This window comes from Musa acuminata, chromosome BXJ1-5 (genome assembly GCF_036884655.1).
Source record: "Musa acuminata AAA Group cultivar baxijiao chromosome BXJ1-5, Cavendish_Baxijiao_AAA, whole genome shotgun sequence".
Classification (NCBI taxonomy): domain Eukaryota; kingdom Viridiplantae; phylum Streptophyta; class Magnoliopsida; order Zingiberales; family Musaceae; genus Musa; species Musa acuminata.
In genome coordinates this window covers 16,208,746-16,232,986 of record NC_088331.1, presented here as the reverse complement: position 1 = coordinate 16,232,986, position 24,241 = coordinate 16,208,746, and the positions used below count along the sequence as shown (strand labels likewise).

Here is a 24,241-nt window from a genome sequence, read left to right as displayed (position 1 = left end):
ATCAATTAATTTTATTTTTTTTTTTTTTTTTTCTAAGTTTAGGAGAGAACCTTCATAGTAACTCTCTTATAAGAGATCTCTCACATCTTACCACTTAGGATGACAACTAAACTCAAGAGAGAGAAAGATTCAAACAATACTGAAAGAGAGATATATAATATTTTATGAACTTAGAAATGGATGTTTCATCAATCAAGCTCAAGCGGTGTATTTATAGCCCATAAAATATTTAAAAAATAGAGCTAAAAGCTAAAATTCATAACATTTTGGGATAGGGTGATACTACCATCGTAATATTTAAAATGGGGTCATAAATCTGGACTCTAATGGTCCTAATATCACTATAGGTGGTACCACTACTATCCAAGGTGGTACCACTGTCCACAGGCTCATAAAGTATAAACAACGCTTATCAATTGACCTAGGTAGTATTGTTGCTTGGGCCTAGCGACATTATCACCCCCAAGCAATTTATGCCATATGTTTAGCTTTCCAACGAGCCCAATTATAGCCCAAACTCAAGCTCAAAAGTTGCTAGACACTTGGGCTCTAATTTAGCCCAATATCAACTTAAATTAGCCCAAAAATCATCATGACCAAGCCTAACTCATCAATCACTCATTCGTTACATCTTCAAAGTTTTTGGCATATTGTCCACTCTTTCAGTCCGATATTTCAAAATTTCGTTTGAAGTTTCGATACATCATCTTATCCTCTAGTATTATTCAATTCTTCGACATATCAATTTCATCATGACATTCAATCTTTCAATGAGATATCTAATTCTTTCAATACGATATCTAAGCCTCTAGCACGGAGTTCATTCTCTAACACATGGACCAATTCTTCAACTCAATGTCCAATTTTTTACATAATGTTCTACTATCAAGTTCAACATTTGGACCTTCAATTGTCCGAGTTTATGATTAAAATATTTTATTTATCATTTATGTCAACAATATAATAATTTATCAAATTTATCAATTGATTTTATCATCAAGATTCGAGATTTAATCATCTTTTTCTTCTTGATGATGATAATTAATTGATGATAAGATTTTAACAAGACTCCCATATCTATATTTCACTTTAATAAAAGTTATGATAAACTTAAACTCAAAATAAAAAGAGTATATATCCTTTTAAATGCTTCCGTTGAATTCAAGTCGATGAAATTTGATCTTGTCAATTTTAAGATTTAATCATTTCAAGCCTAAATATCAAGATACAATCAAGTTTTAAATTTTAATTTATAATCATAAATAATATTCAACCATTATCAATGTATAAGATCAATCAAAATATAAATACAAGTTAACCATTTGCATAAAATAAATCAAACATGAATTGTATAACCACCAAAAATTATATTTTGACTTGCTCATAGAATTAGACGTACGTACCGAATGAAATTTCATCTTCACATATGCTAAATGCTGTAGAACAGATGAACATGTCGAACAAATATTTAATCTGTCAATCAGGTCAAGATAATAAATTGATAATATTAATGCTGACATATGCTGTAGACACTCACGTGGACTGTCTTTATATACAGTCAGCTTTGTCTTGCTCTCGAGGATGATGTGCTTCCGTGATGAATGTATAAGTATTAGACAGCAATTGCTATTTTCATTCTTGACATCCCACATTTACTGGCAAAAACAGATAAATAAAAAAAGAAAAAGAAAGAGAGAAGCTTACAATGTCACTTATCACGATCATGAAATATGACACATCGAAATTAGTCTCTTTATGGCATATAAATATATAGTGATCCTCACGAACAATCATCCTTGCCTTGACCACCTTACCAAGAGATACTATTCACATTTGACCATCGTAAATACATTGAGTCTCCGTGTTTGATGTCTAATTTATCCGTATGAAACAATCAACACCAACTCTACAAGCATAGTGTTTAAGAGGCACCATACAACAAGTGACTTTCGCCACTATCCTTCTTCTAGAATATAGTGTTGAAACTTCAATCCTTGATTTTTAATGTAAACATGCCACACCTCAGCTTGCAAACTTAGAGGCTCATATTTATATATTTCTCAAAACATGCCACACCTCTGGATGGTGTACTAACAACCTCCTTGGAAGGCGATGATGGTCGAGGGGATCTCATGAACTTTGAAGCAAAGCAGGTTCAGTGATATATGGCTGAGACGTCACATGATTGAGGGCAACAACCACATCGGCGATGATGGGCCGAACGTGGGGCTGTTCTTGAAGACACATTGAGGCAATGACAACCAACTGGTGAAAGCCCCGTGGTGAGTAGTGGCCTTGAAGAAATGGATCGGCCAACTGGTGGAACTTCCTCCTATCATTGAGAAATGGCCTTGCCTGAAATACAGAAACAAAACGTAAATGATAGAAAACAAAAAACAGAAGTTGGAAAATTATCAAGCCTACCTACTCAATACTGACTGCATTTATTCAGTTCGTCAAATGATGCATGCATTCCCAAAAATGCACGACTTACATGTGTTATGCAAGTTATACAAGAGTTTGCCTTTGTAGGATGGATGTTCATCTCCAAATGTTTTTTTTTTTTATCTCTGTATGTATTTATAGCAGCAACATATGAAATAAATTTTGGCTACAACTATATGAAAAATAAAAAAAAAGCTTGATGTGCAAGAAATGAAAGAATAGCAACATGAATGTGTTTATATGCAGTGTCTGAGCTAGAGATATCAATGATAGCTAAAAATATATGGAATAATAAAGACTGTTTCCATGTGGAGAGTACATTTAAGAGCATTAAGTTTCGTTCACTTGCTTCTAGATTTGGCAAATTAGATAAAAGAAAAACCTATTAGAATTTTCTTCTGATGTAGAATGTTAAAAATTATTATGTATTCAGTGTCACAGTCCAAATTGCTGTAAACTACAAGGTAAAATATAACAGAAATTTACAGATATGTTGAATTTGTATAAAGTATTTCTAAAAGAACTGAACAATTTTACTAGCCACTACTAACTGACAACAAAATCGAGACAACCAATGTAATATGCATCTTTTTGCAGAAAAGTAAGATCAAGCAAATCTTTGTTTAAATTAGATTTATTTGATAGTACAACAGTACAAGAAGAGTTCGCCTGTAGGAAGAATTGAATGTGAGACATCCTGCTGTTGAAAAAAATGGAGATGATTTGTTGAGGAGCTATTTTGTGTTATAAAAGGGAAAATGTGTTCGTGCATGGCCAAGAAGACAAAGGCTTGCAGTCATGTTGCAATAAGATAGCTACATTTTATGTATCACCTAGTAGCCTGAGCCACTTGACAAAAGTGAGCTGGCTAGTCTTAGCATGGCACAAAAATACATGTATGGTGAGGCATGGCAGGCAGATTCATATATGCCTTTGACAATAAGTATCAGGATAAATATGGGCCAGACATGGTCCAAGTATGAATGCACTTTAATTAATGGGCAGAAACATCAAGGCATGACATGGCATGACGTAGACTAGATCAATAAAAATTGTACTGACCGAGATCGCTTACCCAAATTATTAGATTTTGTTCACCACCACATTTTGAAGAATCAAAGACCCTTCGCCCAGTGATCAGCTCCAAAAGAAGCACACCAAAACTATATACATCAGATTTCAGTGTCAGCTTACCAGTCATCGCATAGTCAGGCGCACAATAACCATAAGTTCCCATCACCCTTGTTGAAACATGTGTGTTGTCACCAACAGGCCCAAGTTTTGCAAGTCCAAAATCAGAAAGTTTTGGATCGAAGTCATTGCTTAACAATACATTTGCAGCCTTCATGTCTCGGTAAATAACAGGAGGATTTGCAACATCATGTAGATATGTGAGCCCTCTGGCTACACCAAGAGCGATCTTCATTCGTGTGTTCCATTCGAGCGGTGGTTTGACAGGAGATGGATCTGAGATTTAACAAATAAATATAAATCACATGGAAGGGCTTCAAAAATAAAAAATGTGGTTTATCTAAAAGGCAACCAAAATATGACATGCAGTTGAGAAATTTAAGGACATATACAAAGGAGCTGCACACCCATGCATTAGCACCATTAATGCAATTAATAGAAAATTATACATTTCGTGACTGTCATTGAAGAAGGAAAGCATCTGTTTCTGCACAAAAGATTAGTTCATTAAAGCATCAAATCCTTTTTCTTTTCTGGAGTTGTTGATTGCAAATCATAAATTATTGTTCAGCAGGATACTCACCACATTCCTTAGTACCCTTGATAATGTATGTCTCTTACTTTAGAAGCAAATGTTATAGTTAACTAATATAATTTCCGATAATATGTTTGAAGTCTTCAGTCATAAAATGATTTTCGAACAAGCTATTCATAGTCAGCCATCCTTGAAATTGACACATATTTTTGTTACGTTCTCAAATCCAGATCACTTAGCATACAAGTTTAGCTCGGAGCTGAAGTGCTGAACATTAATTAGTTTCATACTGGATTCTAAATGATTATTATGAGAGAACGTAAGCCCATATTATAGTGGAGCTTCGCTGTTTGGAATCCCCTTGCATGTATATGAATGAGCATATGCATTTCAAGTGAACATTGAAAAACCACTTTATGTGCCAGGAAGTTCTTCTGAACACAACTTGAAGAAATATGTTAATCTTAGACAGAAACGATTCCACTTTTGAAACAAGAAACTGAAATGGAGTTAAGAACATGTTTACTCTGGTTTTCAAGTTTTTATTTACTTGTAACAAATAATAAACAGGAAAAAAGAAGTAATACCAGAGAGGCCAAAGTTTCAATTCATAACTCATCGAACTAGACATACAAGTGAAAGACTCTCCGAACATGAATCAACCAGAAGTGCATTTTAGAATAAACCAAGTGTCTGTGATATAAGGAACCAGTAATGGTATGTTTTGGTCATTTCGATGAGTTTGCCAATAGCTAAAACCAGTCCAGATAAGCATAACTGCTATGAGACAAAATTTTGGACAAACAACAACAGCTATTTGGAATAGATAATATACATCATAGCAGTTGATACAAGTCATGCTAGTATCTGGTCACTTGTATAAGAGTTTGTCTATTAGCTAAAAAGCTAATCAAATGTAGCATAACTTCTTAAATAAGCTAGTCGAAATTGCATAAACCAAAGGTATTGTGCAATTGTGTTGATACAGTAAGATAATACTTGAAAACACCATGTAGCTGTGACAACAGAGAATTGTACTTCCACACTAATACCCTGTAAATGAGACAAAAGAATGTTAAAAGTAACCATAGTCCAATCAAATCCTTTTCCTTGAAAGCTGGTGCTTTAGGTTATACATTTTTTAATCATTGTCCTTCAACAAAAAGTTGTCTGGGCTTTTCCAGTGTCTAATGAATTCAATTCAATTCAATTGTTCTCCAATCGCTGGGTCTTTGGCAAAGTTATCCACGCAAACAAGGTCATCACATGAGAAGATGGAAATGCAATTAAACAAATCTGCACCAATTTTTTATGTCAACTGCAGCTAACAGTACACTAATGAAAATCCAAGGGCTTGGGACATAGATCAAGGTCATAACATACGAACAAGCGAATTCAATTAAACAAATTGCTCTGTACTTACTAGAATTAGAAGTATCCTCTACTACAAGTCCACACACCAATATAAAAACTGCATCAGATCCTAGAACAAAATATCTCAGCAATGGACAGGGCAGAAGAAACCAATCAAAGGAGAAGCAGAGCAAAGAGATGACATTGGATCTGGAATGTTTGCGAGAAAGAAAAAGAGAGCTTACTAAACAAGTGATCTTCCAAGCTTCCCTTTGGCATGTATTCATAAACCAAGAGTCTCTCATCTCCATCAGCGCAGTATCCAAACAAACTCACAAGATTCGGATGCCGTAGCATGATCAGCATGAGAACCTCGACCAGGAATTCGTTGTTCCCCTGAAGCCCATCCCGGTTTAGCTGCTTAATAGCCACCACCTGCTCGTCAACATCCAAACCCGATTAAAAAGCACAATCGTGATGCAAAAATGACCAGAATCACAATTAAAAAAGGAAAAGGACGAAAAGAATGGGGACTTGCCTGGCCGGAGTCTAGCCGCCCTTTGTATACTCTTCCGAAGCCCCCTTCACCGATCAAGTTGGCTTCTTTAAAATTCTGAGTGGCGATAGCGAGATCTCGGAAAGCAAAGCTCCGCGCGCAGTTACCCGGATCCGCAGCAAGTGATGAAATCTTGTTCCCGCTCTCTAATCACACATAAAAAACCAAAAATTTCGGTGAAAATCCCAAAGAACAAGATTATGCGAAAGAACACGAAAAAGAAGTTCGAATGTAGACGCCAGAGACACCCACTGGAAGAATCGCTAAGCAATCCGGAGTTGGTCTGGACGCCTGCGCTGTCCTTTTTCCTGCAGCTCGTCTCCCTACAGCAAGGGCAAAAACAAGCAAAGCAGCTCATCTACGCCAAAGATCTCCACCCCGAACTCCCGATCAACACAAATATGCTCCCAGAAAAGGAACATCAATCGCACCCACCTTCATTGCCCTATCGCCGAAGGGAAAGAGGAACCACCGCGATTTCCTCTCTCCCCTCCTCGCCTCAACTCCTCCCTCTCTCTCTCTCTCTCTCTCTCTCTCTCTCGCAGTAGCAAACAAAATATGACTTTTTTAAACCGAAATCTAGAGACAGGATTCGTCCTATAACCCCAATTAAAAAATGGGGACGGTCTCAGCTCGTTCCGTCCTACATCCGACGAAGTCCATCGAGGCAGAAAAAGGGGAGTCCACAAAAAATAGCAAGAACACACAGACAAAAGAAAAGGGAGGCGGAACGAGAATCCCGAGGGGAGGGAGGGGAGAAAACGGTGGAGTCGCTAACAGCTGCTAACCAGGACAACAACAGTTTATTTCGTTATCCATGGGAGCTGGCTCTTTCCTCTTCCTGGTTTGTCCTCTTTCTCTATTGTTCCGGCGCCGCAGATGAAGCGAAGAAAGAGAGGCAACGAGAGGTCGAAAGCAGACATGGAAGAAGCACTTTCTTCGCCTTTACCTCTCCTCGTTCTTTCATGGGTTCGTGCATCTTTATCCTCCGCTTTCTCCGTCGGAGGCCCTCCTTTCTCGCGCGGGCTCTGCTACCGGCACGGGGCTGAACGGACCCGGAAAACAATCGGGGATGACCCTACCACTCGATAGTGGGGTCGGCACAAGAATCCCGGCCCCTTCCTCGCTCGAAAAGCAATCTCGACGATCATACGAGGGACACAGAATCACGTCCCAAGTGATTTCTCATCGTGCGTGGCTCTCGTCTCACTGTGAGATCCGTGCATCACATCGCATCCGTCCGACTATGGATGCAAGCGCTTGATTATAGTCTTTAAGATACGCAAATTGATCTGATCCCCCGTCGCTGCGCCATCGCACCCCCTCGCAACCGGGGATTCACAGAATCGGAGCTGCAGGGTAATGTCGACCGGCGGGGTCCGCTATGAGGTCTGTGGTAGACACGAAATTGAGTAGGGATTTGGGGGACACTCCGTCTGCGGTCCACCGGGCTCTCACGATCGGTGGCGGTCAACTTCGTAAACGTGGGTGTGTTTGGAACGCAATGACGTTAGATTGCGCGTGAAACGAGTCAATGTGGTGATGTGATGTGTGAAACCGTCCCTTGTCTCTCCCTCTTTTCTTTTGTTTTTTCGGTGCAACTCGTGTAGCGGATGACACAGCAAACACGAACACGAAAGGTATGCATTTTGGTTGAAACAACGTAACAAAACCGCAAGTATAAAGTCGTAAGAATGAACTAACTATATTGTCTTACTTATGGTAAGTATTAATTACAAGATGCATTCCTTGTGCTTGATTATACAGAAATACTATCTCCAGCTCACCGTTATATGAGGTATGTATCAGTTTCAAGAGTGTGTACCGGAGGAGTTCATAGGATGTGTTGGGAGAATTAGAAAGGGTGATGTGTTGGGACATGAACGGTCGGTTTGAGTGTGTCGTGTGAATGACGAACCGGAGGTTGGGACGGCGAGGGTTTCGGTGGTTGGTTACGACGGGTCAGGGAAGGGGACAAAGATAACACTCGTCTTTTGTCGGTCACTCGACATGTGTGCCGCGGGAAATTGAGCGGTGGGCTCCAGAAATGAAAGAAGCTTTCCACGGATGCAACATTAATTGGGGAACGATACAAGGATTAAGAGATACAATGATGTCACTACAGATTAGGATTATCGGGTGCAATAATTAAGGACGCTTAAACGAAACAAAGCGTGTTGGGAAGGATGCTCTCCAATCCCTACCCATGGGTTTCTCGTTGTTTTCCGACTCATCCATGGTCCTACCTACCATGATGATTTTAGAAATATCTGATCATACCTAGAAATACATAAGCTGAGTAAATCACAGTAACCATTATCATCTAGTCCATTCCCTTTTGGTTTTCCTTCTTTTAATGTTCTTCCATTATGAGAATATTTTCCTTCCATTTGCTTTCTCCTAGGCCATTCCATTGATGCAGGAACAGAAAGGAGCAAGCAGGGGTAGGCCGTAAAAAGAGAGAGATGAATGAAGTGGGTCTCCATCCTGTAGGAAACTTAGAACAACCTTTTGATTCATACATCAAGTGCGGTGCTGAGAAATCAACGTGCAGCAGAAAGAAAACCTACCTATAAACTCACTATTATTTGTACAATAATACAACAGTAAGTAGATCGAGTGGTATTTACGTACTCTTGTCGCTCGTGACTGATACTTGCGTCACCACCTCACCAATATAATGGCATTTCGAGTGTCATCTGTCTCTAACGTCGTCTCCAACGAAAAACACTTGTATACCTCAGATTATGATCTCTTCTCCACCATTTCCTTCCATCGTCGAGCATAATCTTGCACCCGAGTCCAAACACAAATTACCACGACCAACATCGGTTACCTGAGAAAATATTAAGTAACACTCCTGACGAAGAAAGAACAGAAAAGAAATGTAGCAAATGACGACCGGGTCTGGCTTTTCCTATTGAGTTTGAGATGGATGACGACCCTGCAGGGACAATTATGCAGACGTTAACGGTCGAAGGCTTCTTCATGTTGACGTACTAAATATGCTTGCCGGTTGAAGGCTTCATGTTTACGTACTAGACATGCTTAAAAAATCTTGTATTTTATCGGGTGGTGGACTTTACGCAGCGTTATTTAGTACTCACAATGTATATATACTTTATGGTACATGTCCACTGACAAAATAAACAACACCTAAATCATCAGCATGAGATGAACCATGAGCTTGATCACGGAAAGCAGACCACCACACTGACCGTTTTATCATCGACATGTCTTTTTGGCTTTCTCGGAGTGGCAAGATTATATCGAACATTGAACAAGTGGCTGTCTACTTTTAGAGACAAAATTATTTCTTATACTGTGAACAAAGATAGGTGAACCTTGTGTCTGCGGATGTGTGTCCGAAGATGTGTCTTTAAAGGTTACACTTAAAAGAGTAGAATTAGATTAATAGAAAACATCAATGATTTCTTACATTCATCCGCTTCGTTATTGTCGTCGGATCCATGCGTTGTCATCATAATGACTGCATCATTTATTCATCCACTTGGTTCCATAGTTGAGGTCGAGGATAGACTACGCTGTCTAAGCGATTTGTGTAACCGTTATAATTAAATATCTAATTTGATAATAATATAATTGTTATCATTAAGATTCAAAATTCATTATCATGAATTTCTTCATTAATTATGGTTTAAATGATTTCAGTTTTTTATTCTTTATGCATGAAACCGTTATTATTAAATTAAATATTTAATATCATTAAAGTTCTTAATTATGGTCCAAACGTTACAAATTTGAATTAATTCTTGAACGTTATGATTTGGTGATAATAAATGTTCTTGATGGGAGAACATTTATATATATGAGAATTTTGGTCTCTTGGCTCAATCATCTCTTTGAAGCGAAAGACTTTCCTACACCATCTAAAGCGAGAGTTCTGAGCCGAGAAGTACCAAAGTTCAAGAAGAAACCTCTACAGAAATTCTTGACGACAATGGCTGAAGGTACGCTATTTCGTTTTCGCATTAGTTTTATTGTGTTTCTATTACAATGATTTAGAAATATAAGTTGGTTTCAGTAATTTCTTACATTTGGTATCAGAGCCTTTTGACCTCTGCCTTGATACGAAAGAGTTTTCATTTTTTTATGCTATGAAAATGATTTGATTTTGGTTTCTTCTTGGAAACTTCTTGATATATTTTATTGAAAATCATAAGGAAATATCATTTTCAACATTTTAATTGATAAAATGCTCATATTATGTATGCATATTTAGTTATATTAAATTATGCTTATGAGCAAATTTTTTATGTTTAAAATGTCTAGTGATCCATATAATCTTAATTAATTAAGAATTAGCCACAGCATCCTTAATTAATTAAAATTATATATAAAGTTAAAATAAGGATCACATAAGTAATTAGACATTATATTGTGATTGATTATATTTCGTATAATAATTGTTATCCCACAGGATCTTTTATTATATTTAATATAATTAATCAGGATAAAATATCATATTATTTTCATAATTTACCCACAGGGATTATGAATTGGAATATAATTTGATAGTTTTATCATAAAGACCATATGAATATATTTGAATTAAGAATTTAGCTCACAGGCAATTTTTATGTCATGAGATTCATATTTTTAGCATGTTTCACATTGATAAAATATGTAATTTAGTCTATTAAGCTTCAAATTTTGACATAAGCATGTTTGATTTTATGTAGTTTCTCAAACTATTAATTTCTCTGATATTCGATGTGATATTCCTGAACTTAATGGTGATAACTATAAGATATGGAAGGAGAGGGTTCTGTTAGAACCCTTGTAGATTCTAAACTTGGGGTTGATCTCTTTAGGGGATCGGCCTCCTTGGAACTCTATAGGGGTTCCTCCCTTCAAGTTGCTGCTCAAAGGCTGCAGAAAAGATTCATCTATTGCTTATGAAAAGAGGTGGAATACATGACTATTTATAGGGCTTCTAAACCCTAACTCCTAATAGGACTCTTACTTAAGACTCCTACTTCTAACCAACTCTTAATAGGACTCCTACTCAAGACTCCTACTTCTAACCAACTCCTAATATGACTCATACTCAAGACTCATATTCCTTTACAACTCCTTATTCTTCTCTAAGAAATAACCTCCTAACCCTAGCCGGCCACTTCACCTCTTTAATAGGGGTCAGCTTAGGTAGGTTTTACATGAATGTCCCTCTCAATTAGGACTCTCCTAGCTAGAGTCCTAACAAACCCGCCCTCTTCAAATCAGCTTTGTCCTCGAGGCTGACGATTCATGAATTTTAGGAATTTGATCTTCAAGTCATCATAGTTCTCCCAAATGGCATCTTCTGTTAGTAAGTTTGCCCACTGTATTAGCAATTCAGTAGTGGATTGTCGTCGTCGAGTCACGATCCGTCGATCAATAATTGTACTTGGCTGAGTCTGAATTTCTCCTTGGGTAGTCATATTTGGTGGGTGGCTTTGGGCTATCTCCAAGCACCTATTTATAACTTCCGTCTGGCCGTCGGTTTGTGGGTGATATGCCATACTCCTTTTCAATTTAGTTCCCTGCATATAGAATAACTTTGTCCAAAATCTGCTCGTGAAGATGCAAGTAGAATTTATCATAAGCACAATGCGTCCCTTATAATGTAATTCTTTTGAGTCCCAATTGCAATGAGCCATGGGGCTTGGTGCTTCTTCCAATTTTTTTATAATCTTACTAGTTTCTGAATCTTCCTGCCATTCCATCTTAATATCCTTAAGAAAGTCGCTGGTCGGAAGTGAAACGGCCGAAACTTCAACTTGCTCGGGTAGCTGCGAAAGCGCATCTGCAAGAACATTCTCTTTCCCCTTTTTGTAAGTTATTTCATAATCAAATCCAAGAAGTTTTGTTACCCATTTTTGCTGCTCAGGGGATGATATCTTTCGCTCCAAAAAGTACTTGAGGCTTTTATGGTCAGTTTTAATTTGAAATTGTCGGCCAATCAAGTAGGGTCTCCACCTCGTTGCTGCGCGCACAATGGCGAGCATCTCCTTATCATATGTCGACTTATTTTGATGGGAGGGAGATAATGCCTTGCTAGTGTATGTGAGTGGTCGACCATCTTGCAAGAGAATAGCTCCAATTCTGACTCTAGATGCGTCAGCCTCAATAATGAAGGGTCGGTTGAAATCTGGTAGTGTTAGCACTAGCGTCGTCGTCATGGCTGCCTTAAGTTTGTTGAAGGCAGCGGAGGCTCTGTCCGACCATTGGAAGACATCTTTTTTCAGTAAGGAAGTAAGTGGTGTACTGATCTCTCCATAGTTTTTCACGAACTTACAGTAGTAGCCTGTTAAACCCAGAAAGCCATGTAGCAATTTTATGTTCCTCGGGGTCAGCCAGTTTTGCATTGCTCCAATTTTGAAGGGGTCTACTGCCACACCTTCCTCTGATATGATATGCCCAAGATATTCCACATTCTTTTGAAGAAAGCAAAAATTCATAGTAGTTGTTGTGTGTTCAAAAGGTGGTTTTCGGTATGTCTTCTTTGCATACTCGTATTTGATGATACCCGGATCGAAGGTCCAGCTTTGTGAAGATTTGTGCTCCCTTAGCAACTCATCTACTGCTGGAATAGGGTATTTATCCTTGATGGTTATGTCATTGAGAGCTCGGTAATCAACACATAATTGCCATATTCCATCCTTCTTTCTTATGAGGAGCACCGGTGAAGAGTAGGGGCTGCAACATAGCCGAAAAACTCCTGTTTTGAGCATCTCTTTTATAATCATTTCTATTTCATCCTTATGGAGATATGGATACTGATATGACTGAGCATTTGCTGGAGATTTGCCTTGAAGAATTGTTATACAATGATCATGCCGACGGGTAAGAGGTAGGTTGTGCGGTTCGTCAAATATATCTGAAAATTCAGCAAACAAAGGAAGTAGATTTGGATCTTCAAATTTTGTTGGCTCTCCCTTAGTTTGCTGCTCAAGTTGTACCAAAAAGCCGCTGCATGCTTTATGCAAAATCTTCTTCATTTGTTGTGTGCAAATCATCGTTACGTCGCCCCCATGTTTCCCGTGCAGTATCACCTGTTTCTCCTTACTGTAAAATTTTATAATTAGTTTCATAAAATTCCAAGAAAAATCACCTAATGTTGTCAACCATTTAATTCTGAGCATGGCCTCATGATCATCAAGAGGAAGAAGGAAGAAATCTGCAATTATCTCTTGGTCCTGCAGCAATAGTTTCTCCTGCGGGCGCCTACGATCACACTTCAAAATCTGTCTGTCGGTGACCTTAACATCAAACCTGCAGCGATTCTCGATAGGTAATGTTATTCGGATAGAAACATTACTGTTTAGGATATTATTAGTGCTGCCCGTGTCGATGAAAATAGTGATCGGTTGTTGTTTGAGAATGCCTCCAACTTTCATCGTTTGCGGGTTTGAGTAGCTGGCTAGTGCATGTACCGTAACTTCGGTCGGTTGTGGCTCTTCTTCTGCATCTTCTTCTGCATCTTCTTCTTTATGTTCAATGCTCTCTTCTGGATATTCAATGACATTTTCTTCTACTGGTTCAATGATAAAAAGTCTCCCTTTACTACAGCGATGCTCATGGCTCCACGGCTCGTCGCAATGCCAACATAACCCCTTCGCAGATCGCTCCTGAAGCTCTTCTCTTGTCAACATTTTTGGTGCAGGGACTCGGTCAATAGTAGGGGGGGCTAAGGGCTTCAATATTGCTGGTTGAGGAGTGACCCTAGTCCTTCGAGCTTCATGGTTCAATTTCTCCTCTTGATGTCGTGCGAAAGAGATGGCTGCCATAAGCGTGTACGGTTGTCGCGCTTTAACTTCTCCTCGGATCTCCGGCTTCAAGCCCTCAATGAAGGTCCTCAATAGCTGTTTTTGAGACCAATCACAAGTTTGATTAGATAACCTTTCAAACCTGGTTTGGTACTCCTGAATGGTGGAGGTTTGTCGGATCTTTGCTAGTTGTTCGTCAATATTCTCGTAATTGGTTGGTCCGAAGCGAATTAGTAGTCCTTCTTTGAATTGTCGCCATGAAAGGACTCCATAAGTATGTTCAAACCAATCAAACCACTGTATAGCATCCCCTTCAAGATGTATAGCTGCAATTTTCACCATAGATGCATCCGCGGTTTTATGGTACCGAAAATATCGCTCCGCGCGCGAGATCCAACCAATCGGGTCTCCTTCTTCCCATCTAGGGAAATCCACTCTCATGCATGGATAGTTGGGGTTGGTCATAGAGCTTCCCCTCTCTTGGAAGTCATATATTTGGGCTTGGTGTGATTGGGCAAAGCTCTCTCCTTGATATGATTTCTTCGGGCTTAGTGGTCGGCCCAATCTGAGTTCAGTAATGAGCATCCGAATTTTATCCTCCATTCGTGCCTCCAAGGTTTCGAATTTAGCATTGATTGCCTCCTTAGATGCCATAGTATATGCCCCCAAATCTATGATGTTAAGATCTCTCTTTTGTTGTTGGGTTAAAGGCATGTATAGGTTGAGAGAAGTGATGGTTGAAAGGGTTGGTGGATTGGTGGATGTAGGCTGCGGTTTAGGCTTATTTTGTGGCTGTTTTGGGTGCAGTTTGAGGGTATGGTTTGGCAGAGTTTTAGGGTTGTGGATGAAAGTTTTGGATCTGTGGTAGATGGTAGCAAAGGTTTGATAGAAATCAGTGGAAGTTGCAGCAAGTATGTGCTGTCTTGTAAGAGTAGAATTGTCGTCGAAGAAACAACGGTTTCTCGATGTAATTTCCACCAAAAACTTGAGAGAATTAAGGAGGGAATTGATAGCAAAATCACAGTTTATATGACAACAAGGATATCTAATTTAATCAAGAAAATTTCGATAGTATAACAGCAAGGAAATTGGTGCAAGTTGCGATTGCAGAATTCTCGTCCAAAAATTTCAGCGGGATACGACGAAAATTTGCACCAATATAAAATCATTTTTAGAGATGAATTTCTTAATATATCAATCTTAGATGGAAGCCAAGATGATCTATGAAGTGTATAAAAAATTTCATTAAAAAAAGATTGCAAATAGATGGGTTAAGGCAACAATATGCGGCTAAAATTTTCTGCAGCACAGATTTTTAGGTATAACAGATTGGACGTAAAAATCAGTAGTTTATATTGAGAATTTTTTTATGAAACCAAAGGAAAATCCACCATTAGAAAGTGTCAAAGCTATCATAAAAATTTCGTAGAGATTTGGATAGAAATAACGTAGTATCAAGATCAAAAAATAGTGCTATGCGGCTGAAATTTTACAGTGCAGATTTTTAAGTATAGCAGATTAGACGTAAAAGATCAATGGTTTATATTGAGAATTTTTTAAAAAAACCAAAGGGAAATCAGCTGTTAGGAAGTGTCAAAGATGTCATAAAAATTTTATAGAAATTTGAATAGAAAAAGCACAGTAGCAAGATCAAACAGATGGTGCTATGCGGCTAGAATTCTGCAATGTATCTTTCGTGGTAGAGATGAAAACTTTGTGACGAAAGGTTTATGCAGCAATATAGGAACATTTTTTTTTTTTGGATTTTCGAATAAGGATAACTAAATTGCAGCAGCAGTAAGGTAGGAAACCAGAACCTGTTGCAATTCACGGGGAGATCAAAGGATGATCTGCGGTGGTGGAGATGACGGTGGAATTTGGCGACGATCTTTTAAGCAATTGTGAGAATTGCTTTGGGCGGTTGTGGAGGGTTGATGGATGGCAGTGGAAGGGCAGCGAGATGCCAAGAACACTGCTCTGATACCAGGTGTTAGAACCCTTGCAGATTCTAAACTTGGGGTTGATCTCTTTAGGGGATCGGCCTCCTTGGAACTCTATAGGGGTTCCTCCCTTCAAGTTGCTGCTCAAAGGCTGCAGAAAAGATTCATCTATTGCTTATGAAAAGAGGTGGAATACATGACTATTTATAGGGCTTCTAAACGCTAACTCCTAATAGGACTCTTACTTAAGACTCCTACTTCTAACCAACTCTTAATATGACTCCTACTCAAGACTCCTACTTCTAACCAACTCCTAATATGACTCCTACTCAAGACTCCTATTCCTTTACAACTCCTTATTCTTCTCTAAGAAATAACCTCCTAACCCTAGCCGGCCACTTCACCTCTTTAATAGGGGTCAGCTTAGGTAGGTTTTACATGAATGTCCCTCTCAATTAGGACTCTCCTAGCTAGAGTCCTAACAAGTTCTCCGTTTAGGGTAGATGGATATCGATTATGCTATCAGGAAAGACGAACCACCTATAGTCACTAATACCAGCACTCCAACTGAGATCATGTTATATGAGCGATGGGAGCGATCCAATCGGCTCAGCGTGATGTTTATCAAAACTAAGATGACTGCTGGCATACGTGGTTCTGTTAACCAGCATGAAAATGTCCGAGACTTGCTAAAAGCTATTGATGAACAATTCGTCACTTCGGATAAGGCACTAGCAAGTACCCTTATTATGAAATTTTCATCTCTTAGACTCACCAACATAAAGGGTGTGCGTGAGCACATAATGCAAATGCGAGATATTACGGCTCAACTTAAGAAACTTGAGGTTAATATGTTAGAATCCTTCCTGGTGCACTATATTCTGAACACCCTTCCACCTCAATATAGCCCTTTTAAAATTTCATACAATACACATAAGGACAAATGGTCAATCAATGAATTAATGACCATGTGTGTTCAAGAAGAAGGGAGGCTAGTGATGGAATTGGGTGATAGTGCATTGGTAGTAACCACTCGAGGGAAAAACAAAACTGACAAACATCAAGCCAATCAGAAAGCTCATCAGCAAGGAAAAGGTAAAATACCACCCCAAGCTGATATCAAGAAAGAAGTAAGGTGTTTCTTTTGTAAAAGAAAGTGACACATGAAGAAGGAATGCACGAAATTCCAACAATGACTTGAAAAAAAAGGTAAACCAATCTTATATGTATGTTATGAATCTAATATGGTCAATGTTAATATTAACACCTAGTGGATTGACTCTGGATCAACAATCCATATTGCAAACTCTTTGCAGGGTATGCAAAACCTAAGGAAGCCAGTGGGAAGTGAGCAAAGCATCTTATCAGGAAATAAGATGGGCTCACATGTGGAAGCAATTGGAACATGCATTTTAACTTTAAGTAGTGGTTTTATTTTAAAATTGGAAAGAACATTTTATGTACCAAGTTTCTCACGAAACTTAATTTCTGTTTCCAGACTCGTACCATTTGGGTATTCCTTTAATTTTAAAGACACATCATTTCGTTTATTACATAAATATGATTGTGTTGGGAATAGTATTTTCTCTGATGGTCTTTACCGTATTTTATTACAAAATAATAATACTTAAAGTTCAATGCATGTTCACGCTGGCATTAAGAGGTGTAATATTAATAAGGACTCATCTATATTATGGCATCGGAGATTAGGACATATCTCCATAGAGAGAATTAAAAGATTAGTTAAAGATGAGGTACTTAGTACTCTTGATTTTACTAATTTTAAGACTTGTGTGGACTGTATAAAGGGAAAGCATACCAATAAGTCTAAAAATGGTGCTAATAGGAGTTCAGACTTATTAGAGATAATTCATACTGATATATGTTGTCCAGACATGGACATACATGGTCAGAAATATTTCATCTCCTTTATAGATGATTACTCACGATATATGTATATATATTTGCTTCATAACAAAAATGAAGCATTGGATGCCTTCAAAGTCTTTAAGGCTGAAGTTGAGAACCAATGTGGTAAGCAAATTAAAATTGTGAGATCAGATCGGGGTGGAGAATATTATGGTAGATATATTGAAAATGGACAAGCACCTGGTCCTTTTGCTAAGTTTCTTCAAGAACATGGGATTATTGCCCAATACACTATGCCTGGTTCTCTAGACCAGAATGGTGTTGCAGAAAGAAGAAACCGAACATTATTAGACATGGTGCGGAGTATGCTTAGCAACTCCAGTCTTCCTAAGTTCTTGTGGACTGAAGCACTAAAGACCGCTATGTATATATTAAACCGAGTTCCAACTAAGGCTGTCCAAAAGACACCATTTGAATTATGGAAAGGTTGGAAACCGAGTTTGCGACATATGCGCATTTGGGGATGTCCGTCTGAAGTCAGGATATATAATCCACAAGAGAAGAAATTGGACCCGAGGACTGTTAGTGGGTATTTCATTGGATATGCCGAAAAGTCCAAAGGTTACAGGTTCTATTGTCCATCTCACACAACTAGGATTGTGGAATCAAGAAACGCTAAATTTCTTGAGAATGATGTGATTAGTGGGAGCGATCATATCAAGAACATAGTTTCCGCACATGATCATATAGAATCTCAACCTTCCATATCAAATGATAGATTGGTTATAGTTCATAGCACCCCTCAAGTACAAACTAGTGCTGAACAACCAATCATTGAAATTCCACAAGTTGTTGATAGTATTCTAATAGATCAAGTAGTTCAGGAATTACAACAATCTCCTGAACAACTAGTTGAACCACAAGTTTCTCAAGGAACCATTGGTACAACATTAAGAAGATCTACTAGAAATAAAAGATCAGCAATTCCTAGTGATTATGTTGTATATCGACAAGAATCTGATTATAATATTAGAGCCAAAAATGATCCTGAAACATTTTCACAAGTCATGAGTTGCAAAGAATCAAATTTATGGTATGATGCCATGAAAGAAGAGATGAATTCCATGATGAGCAATGGAGTTTGGGATCTTATATAGTTGCCTAATGAAGCAAAGGCTATTGGTTGCAAATGAGTCTTTAAAACTAAGAAAGATTTGTTAGGCAACATTGAGAGATACAAGGCAAGACTTGTTGCAAAGGGATTTACTCAAAAAGAGGGAATCGATTATACGGAGACGTTTTCTCCTGTATCTAAGAAAGATTCTCTACGTATAATTTTGGCATTAGTTGCTCATTTTGATCTTGAATTGCAACAAATGGATGTGAAAACGGTATTTCTAAATGGAGATATAGAGGAAGAGGTTTATATGAAACAACCTGAAGGTTTCTCCTCTAGTGTTGGTGAACACTTGGTTTGCAAGCTTAGGAAGTCTATATACGGCTTAAAACAAGCCTCCCGCCAATTGTATTTTAAATTTCATGAAGTGATTTCTTCATTCGGATTTGTTGAAAATCTCATGGATCAATGCATATATCAGAAGGTTAGTGGGAGTAAAATATGGTTCCTTGTTTTATACGTAAATGATATTTTGCTTGCAACCAATGATAAGGGTTTGCTGCATGAGGTGAAACAATTCCTTTCTAAAAATTTTGACATGAAGGATATGGGTGAAGCATCTTATGTCATTGGCATTAAGATCTATAGAGATAGACCTCGAGGCATTTTAGGTCTATCACAAGAAACCTATATTGACAAACTTTTAGAAAGATTTTGGATGAAGGATTGTTCACCAAGTGTTGCTCCCATTGTGAAAGGTGATAGGTTCAATTTGAACCAATGCCCAAAGAACAACTTTGAAAGGGAATCAATGAAAAACATCTCATATGCTTCTATCGTAGAAAGCCTTATGTATGCTCAGGTCTGTACAAGACCTGATATTGCATTTATTGTGGGGATGCTAGGTCGATATCAGAGTAATCCAGGTATGGACCACTGGAGAGCTGCAAAGAAAGTGATGAGGTATCTACAAGGAACCAAAGATTACATGCTTATGTATAGACATACAGACAATCTGGATGTGATTGGTTACTCAGATTCAGACTTCGTCGGTTGTGTTGATTCTCGTAAATCAACATCAGGATATATTTTTATGATGGCCGGTGGAGCTATTTCTTGGAGAAGCGCTAAGCAGACCTTGACTGCTACTTCTACCATGGAAGCTGAGTTTGTCTCATGTTTTGAAGCTACTTCACATGGTGTATGGATTAAGAGTTTCATTTATGGGCTTAGAATCATGGATTTTATTTCTAAGCCATTAAGAATTTTCTGTGACAATTCAGCTGTTGTCTTTATGGCTAAAAACAATAAAAGTCGAAGTCGAAGTAAACATATCGACATTAAGTATCTAGCCATAAGAGAACGTGTAAAGGAAAAGAAAGTGGTCATTGAGCATATTAGCACTGAATTAATGATTGTTGATCCTTTGACTAAATGCATACCACCTTTGAAATTCAAGGATCATGTAGAGAAAATGAGACTTGATTCCACTTTGTAAGAATATTGAAACTCTTATATATTATGTAATTTTCTCATTCATGTGCACATTATTTTGAGAAAATATATTGTTACTGGACCAAGAATAAACATAAAGTTTATTCATTAAGTAATATTACCATATTAAGATTAAGAAACTAAATACATCATGATACATAGATGATAATACTCATTTTTAGAGGACTTATCGCTATGATTCGTGTATTTATTTCTTAAGAAAATTATTCAAAAAAAATTAATTTAAATTATTAAGATAAACGTATGAACCAAGTGAAAAAATATAACCGTTATTATTAAATATCTAATTTAATAATAATATAATAATTATTATTAAGATTCATAATTTATTATCATAAATTTCTTCATTAATTATGATTTAAATAATTTTAATTTTTTATTCTTTATATATATAATTATTATTATTAAATTAAATATTTAATATCATTAAAATTCTTAATTATGGTCCAAACGTTACAAATTTAAATTAATTCTTGAACGTTATGATTTGATGATAATAAATATTTTTGATGAGAGAACATTTATATATATGAGAATTTTGATCCTTTGGCTCAATCATCTTTTTGAAGCGAAAGACTTTCCTACATCATCGAAAGTAAGAGTTCTGAGTCGAGAAGTACTAAAGTTCAAGAAGAAATCTCTACAAAAATTCTTGACGATAATGACAAAAGGTATGCTATTTCGTTTCCCCGTTAGTTTTATTGTGTTTCTATTACAATGATTTAGAAACACAAATTGGTTTCCGTAATTTCTTACAATTTGTTCTCGTATCAGCCAAAGCATAAGAGGAAAACAGTGTTTAGATTTGCTTCGTCAGGCGGCGGCACATGCCGCGCAGCCGCAATTAGGTCGGCACGTACATGCCGCGCGTCCGACAGTGGGACGAACCACCGTCCGGCCGCATGTGCACGGGTTGCAGATGCAGTGATCTCCGCACCTGCACAGAGAGTGTCGGACTTCCCCTCTCCTCGCCAAGCACCTGCCATTTGTCCCCGGAAGAGAAGAGGAAACAAGAAGATCGTAGTTAAATCACCGTTGAAACCAGCGATTATGGAGAAGAAGAGGGCGACATCAGACTAGGGTCCACAGAAGAAACGACGGCTAGGAGTACCTGCAGGTGTCGTCACCAGGGCACGGCACCGCGCAGCCGCAAGCATCGTCGCAACCCCTATCCGCCATTGCTGATCGCTCTCGTTGTCTTCCTCCCTCGTGCGAAGGGAAGCAGAGGAGAGGCCCTCTTTTTCTAAGCTAGTCGAGTCTTCGAGAGGTACCGATGGACGGAAACGTGTCGCTCCACATCACTCGCTGTTCGGCGGTGTCGAGCACGTGGCTATGCATGGATGTGCTTGCATCACTGGGTTTGGCTTCGACGTTAGAATATTTCCTTCTTCCTTGTACTAAAAGCTGTTGGTGAGATATAAAAGAGGGTTAAGTAGTTAGTAATTGGTTTAATTTGCCAAATAATTTAAAACTAAGGAGGCTAAATTATTACAGCCAGAAAATTTTAATCCGACTAGTGTAGAATACGAAAATTAGGATAACAATGAACCGGAAAGACCTGCAAGCTAACATGGGAGTTTTAATTCTCTAACTACATTAGATTGCAGTGTGGATGTCAGTCACGGCAAATCATGAAACCGGAGCCTTCATTGATCCCATCTCGAACCACATATTTAAGAACCCGAGTCGACAGAAGGAAAATTGGATCTGGATCCTACCAATTTTGTTGTCCGGTCGGGTCCAAGCTCCAGTATGACAATGTGTAATAGTTTACATTAAGTAACTTATGAAAACCTTTAGAATAATCTCCGATAGGAATATGTAATAATTTAGATATATCTTACTAGGTATCTTAAGGATATCTCACAAAGAATGCAAGAGATTTTCTTATATTGATATAGTATCCACGTCTCACACATATTAAATTATAATTAGCATACCAACACAAATAATATATATATAATATATATATAATACTCTCACTTAGTAATATAATTTATGATATTTATGATTTATAAATATGATAAATAATATGCTTATATTTTTTACTTTTAAATTGAAGTACATGTTTTTCAAAAATATTATTTTCAGAATTCTATGAAATATTGGTTGAGCATCCATAAAAATCAATGTTTACTTTAAACATATTTTATAACGAAAAAGATATGATCGTTTAGTGCAACAAGTTTAAGTGCGCTAACGGATTTAAGTACGTGGGTAACTTAGGCAGTAAGCATGCATATAGTAGTGATTAAAAGTTGTGGCTAAATTATAATCAACTTTAAGTAAATCTCAAGATTTGAATGAGTTTAAACATGATTAAAAGTAAGAAAATTTAAGTTTTAACATATATGTGAAGAATAACAAGTTAAGGCATGGATAGAGTAATAAAAAATTAAATAAAAATATAAATCAAAGATGAGTGTTATCTAAAAATATTGAGATAAATAAATGAGATTGTAAGATGAGTTTAGATTGAAAATATCATCTTTATCAAACTAAATTGACTTAATTAAAGTTACTAAAATTAAAATAAGATCCAATGGGATTGAATCATAAAACCTAGGTAATCTTTTAAGCATATTTATCTTATTTTAACCTCATCCTCTTTACTAACATGATAACCTACGACTCTTTCTCTCCTTCGATTGTTCTCTTAGCTTTTCTCATGAAAGCTACGAATCCTTAGCTCTAAGGAAGGTTGAGATAAGAAAAACTCAATTCTTCTCTTGCTATATCTTTCAGCTACTTTTGAATAACCTATACTTCAAATTAATATTTAATTTTTTGATATATTTTGTATGATTCTTTTATGGTTCCAAGGCCTTTAGTATGATCTTAATATGATATTAGTATATATATTTATGAGTGTCCCAATACTCAAAATCCTCTATTTTCTAATAAAGAGTTTTATTCAAGATGAATTGAACCCCTTAAAGATATAATTAGGCTTTGTTATTTTGAAATGTTTTAAAAATATTTTAAAATTTTAGAATTAAGTGAATATCACATATGCAAACCAAGATATAAGGTTTATAAATTTAGATAGTCTCAACCCAGTCTTAGTAGAATAGAATACATATTGGTAGTAAATTAGGATAATAGTTTAGCTTCCAAATGATTTTATTTTAAGCTAAAATTAATTGTATATTTAGTTCTATATGTCTCATAATTTTCTACAAGATTTCATGATAAGTTAATATTATTTGATTATCTAAAAGAGTGAAGTAAGATTTTTCGTAGAATTGTGCAATAGTTTTAGTGATACTAACTAGTTCATTTGATTATAGGATGAATTATTAAAAATTAATGATGAAATTTAGATAAATTTTTAGGTTGAGTTTAGTATATTTTATTAGATTTTATCAAAAATTTTGTATGAATTATTATTATAAATTATTATAAATCAATAATTCAAGAGGTAGTATTCTTAATTAAGACATCTCATGACTATATACTCCAAATTTGATAGATATACTACTCCCTAGCACACTCGATCATGAAGGAATATAGTCTTTTACTATCATCTTCATTTTTGAATTAAATCAGGTAAGTATAAGTTTAATTCACTATAAAATAATGATCATATAAATTATTATATTTATAATATATTTTAAAAAATATGTTTCGAATGATATGATTGTCATTAGTTAGACATGAGCTAAATATGAATATATATATATATATATATATATATATATATATATATATATATATATATATATATATATATATATTGTAAGAAAATATATATATGAACTGAGATGAAAATATATGGTATACATGTATATATAATAACGTGCAATATGGGAGTACATAGATATATTACGACGTGCAATACATATATATGTTATGACATGTAGTGCAAGAGTGCATGTATATATTATGATACAGAATATAGAAGTTCATGAATTTGTTATGTTTCTATGTAAGAATTTTTAATTATTT

General features: G+C 36.7%; 1 protein-coding gene across 1 annotated transcript; it reads right to left on the bottom strand.

Moving 5' to 3' along the window:
• Positions 1–1,731: 1,731 nt before the first annotated feature.
• Positions 1,732–7,023, bottom strand: LOC135673867 (probable serine/threonine-protein kinase PBL21). The gene is made up of 5 exons (XM_065183258.1): positions 6,333–7,023; positions 6,063–6,226; positions 5,770–5,959; positions 3,521–3,912; positions 1,732–2,355 (listed from the first exon to the last, which is right to left on the bottom strand). The coding sequence occupies exons 1-5, from the start codon at positions 6,436–6,438 to the stop codon at positions 2,131–2,133; spliced, it is 1,077 nt and encodes a 358-aa protein (XP_065039330.1). The 5' UTR covers positions 6,439–7,023; the 3' UTR covers positions 1,732–2,130.
• Positions 7,024–24,241: the final 17,218 nt, after the last annotated feature.

Coding starts and splice junctions, on each gene's coding strand:
- LOC135673867 (XM_065183258.1), bottom strand. CDS start 6,438: ATGAGCTGCTTTGCTTGTTTTTGCCCTTGCTGTAGGGAGACGAGCTGC. Junction 6,227..6,332: donor ATTGCTTAGCGATTCTTCCA/GTGGGTGTCTCT, acceptor ATGTGTGATTAG/AGAGCGGGAACAAGATTTCA. Junction 2,356..3,520: donor AACAAAATCTAATAATTTGG/GTAAGCGATCTC, acceptor TCTGTATTTCAG/GCAAGGCCATTTCTCAATGA.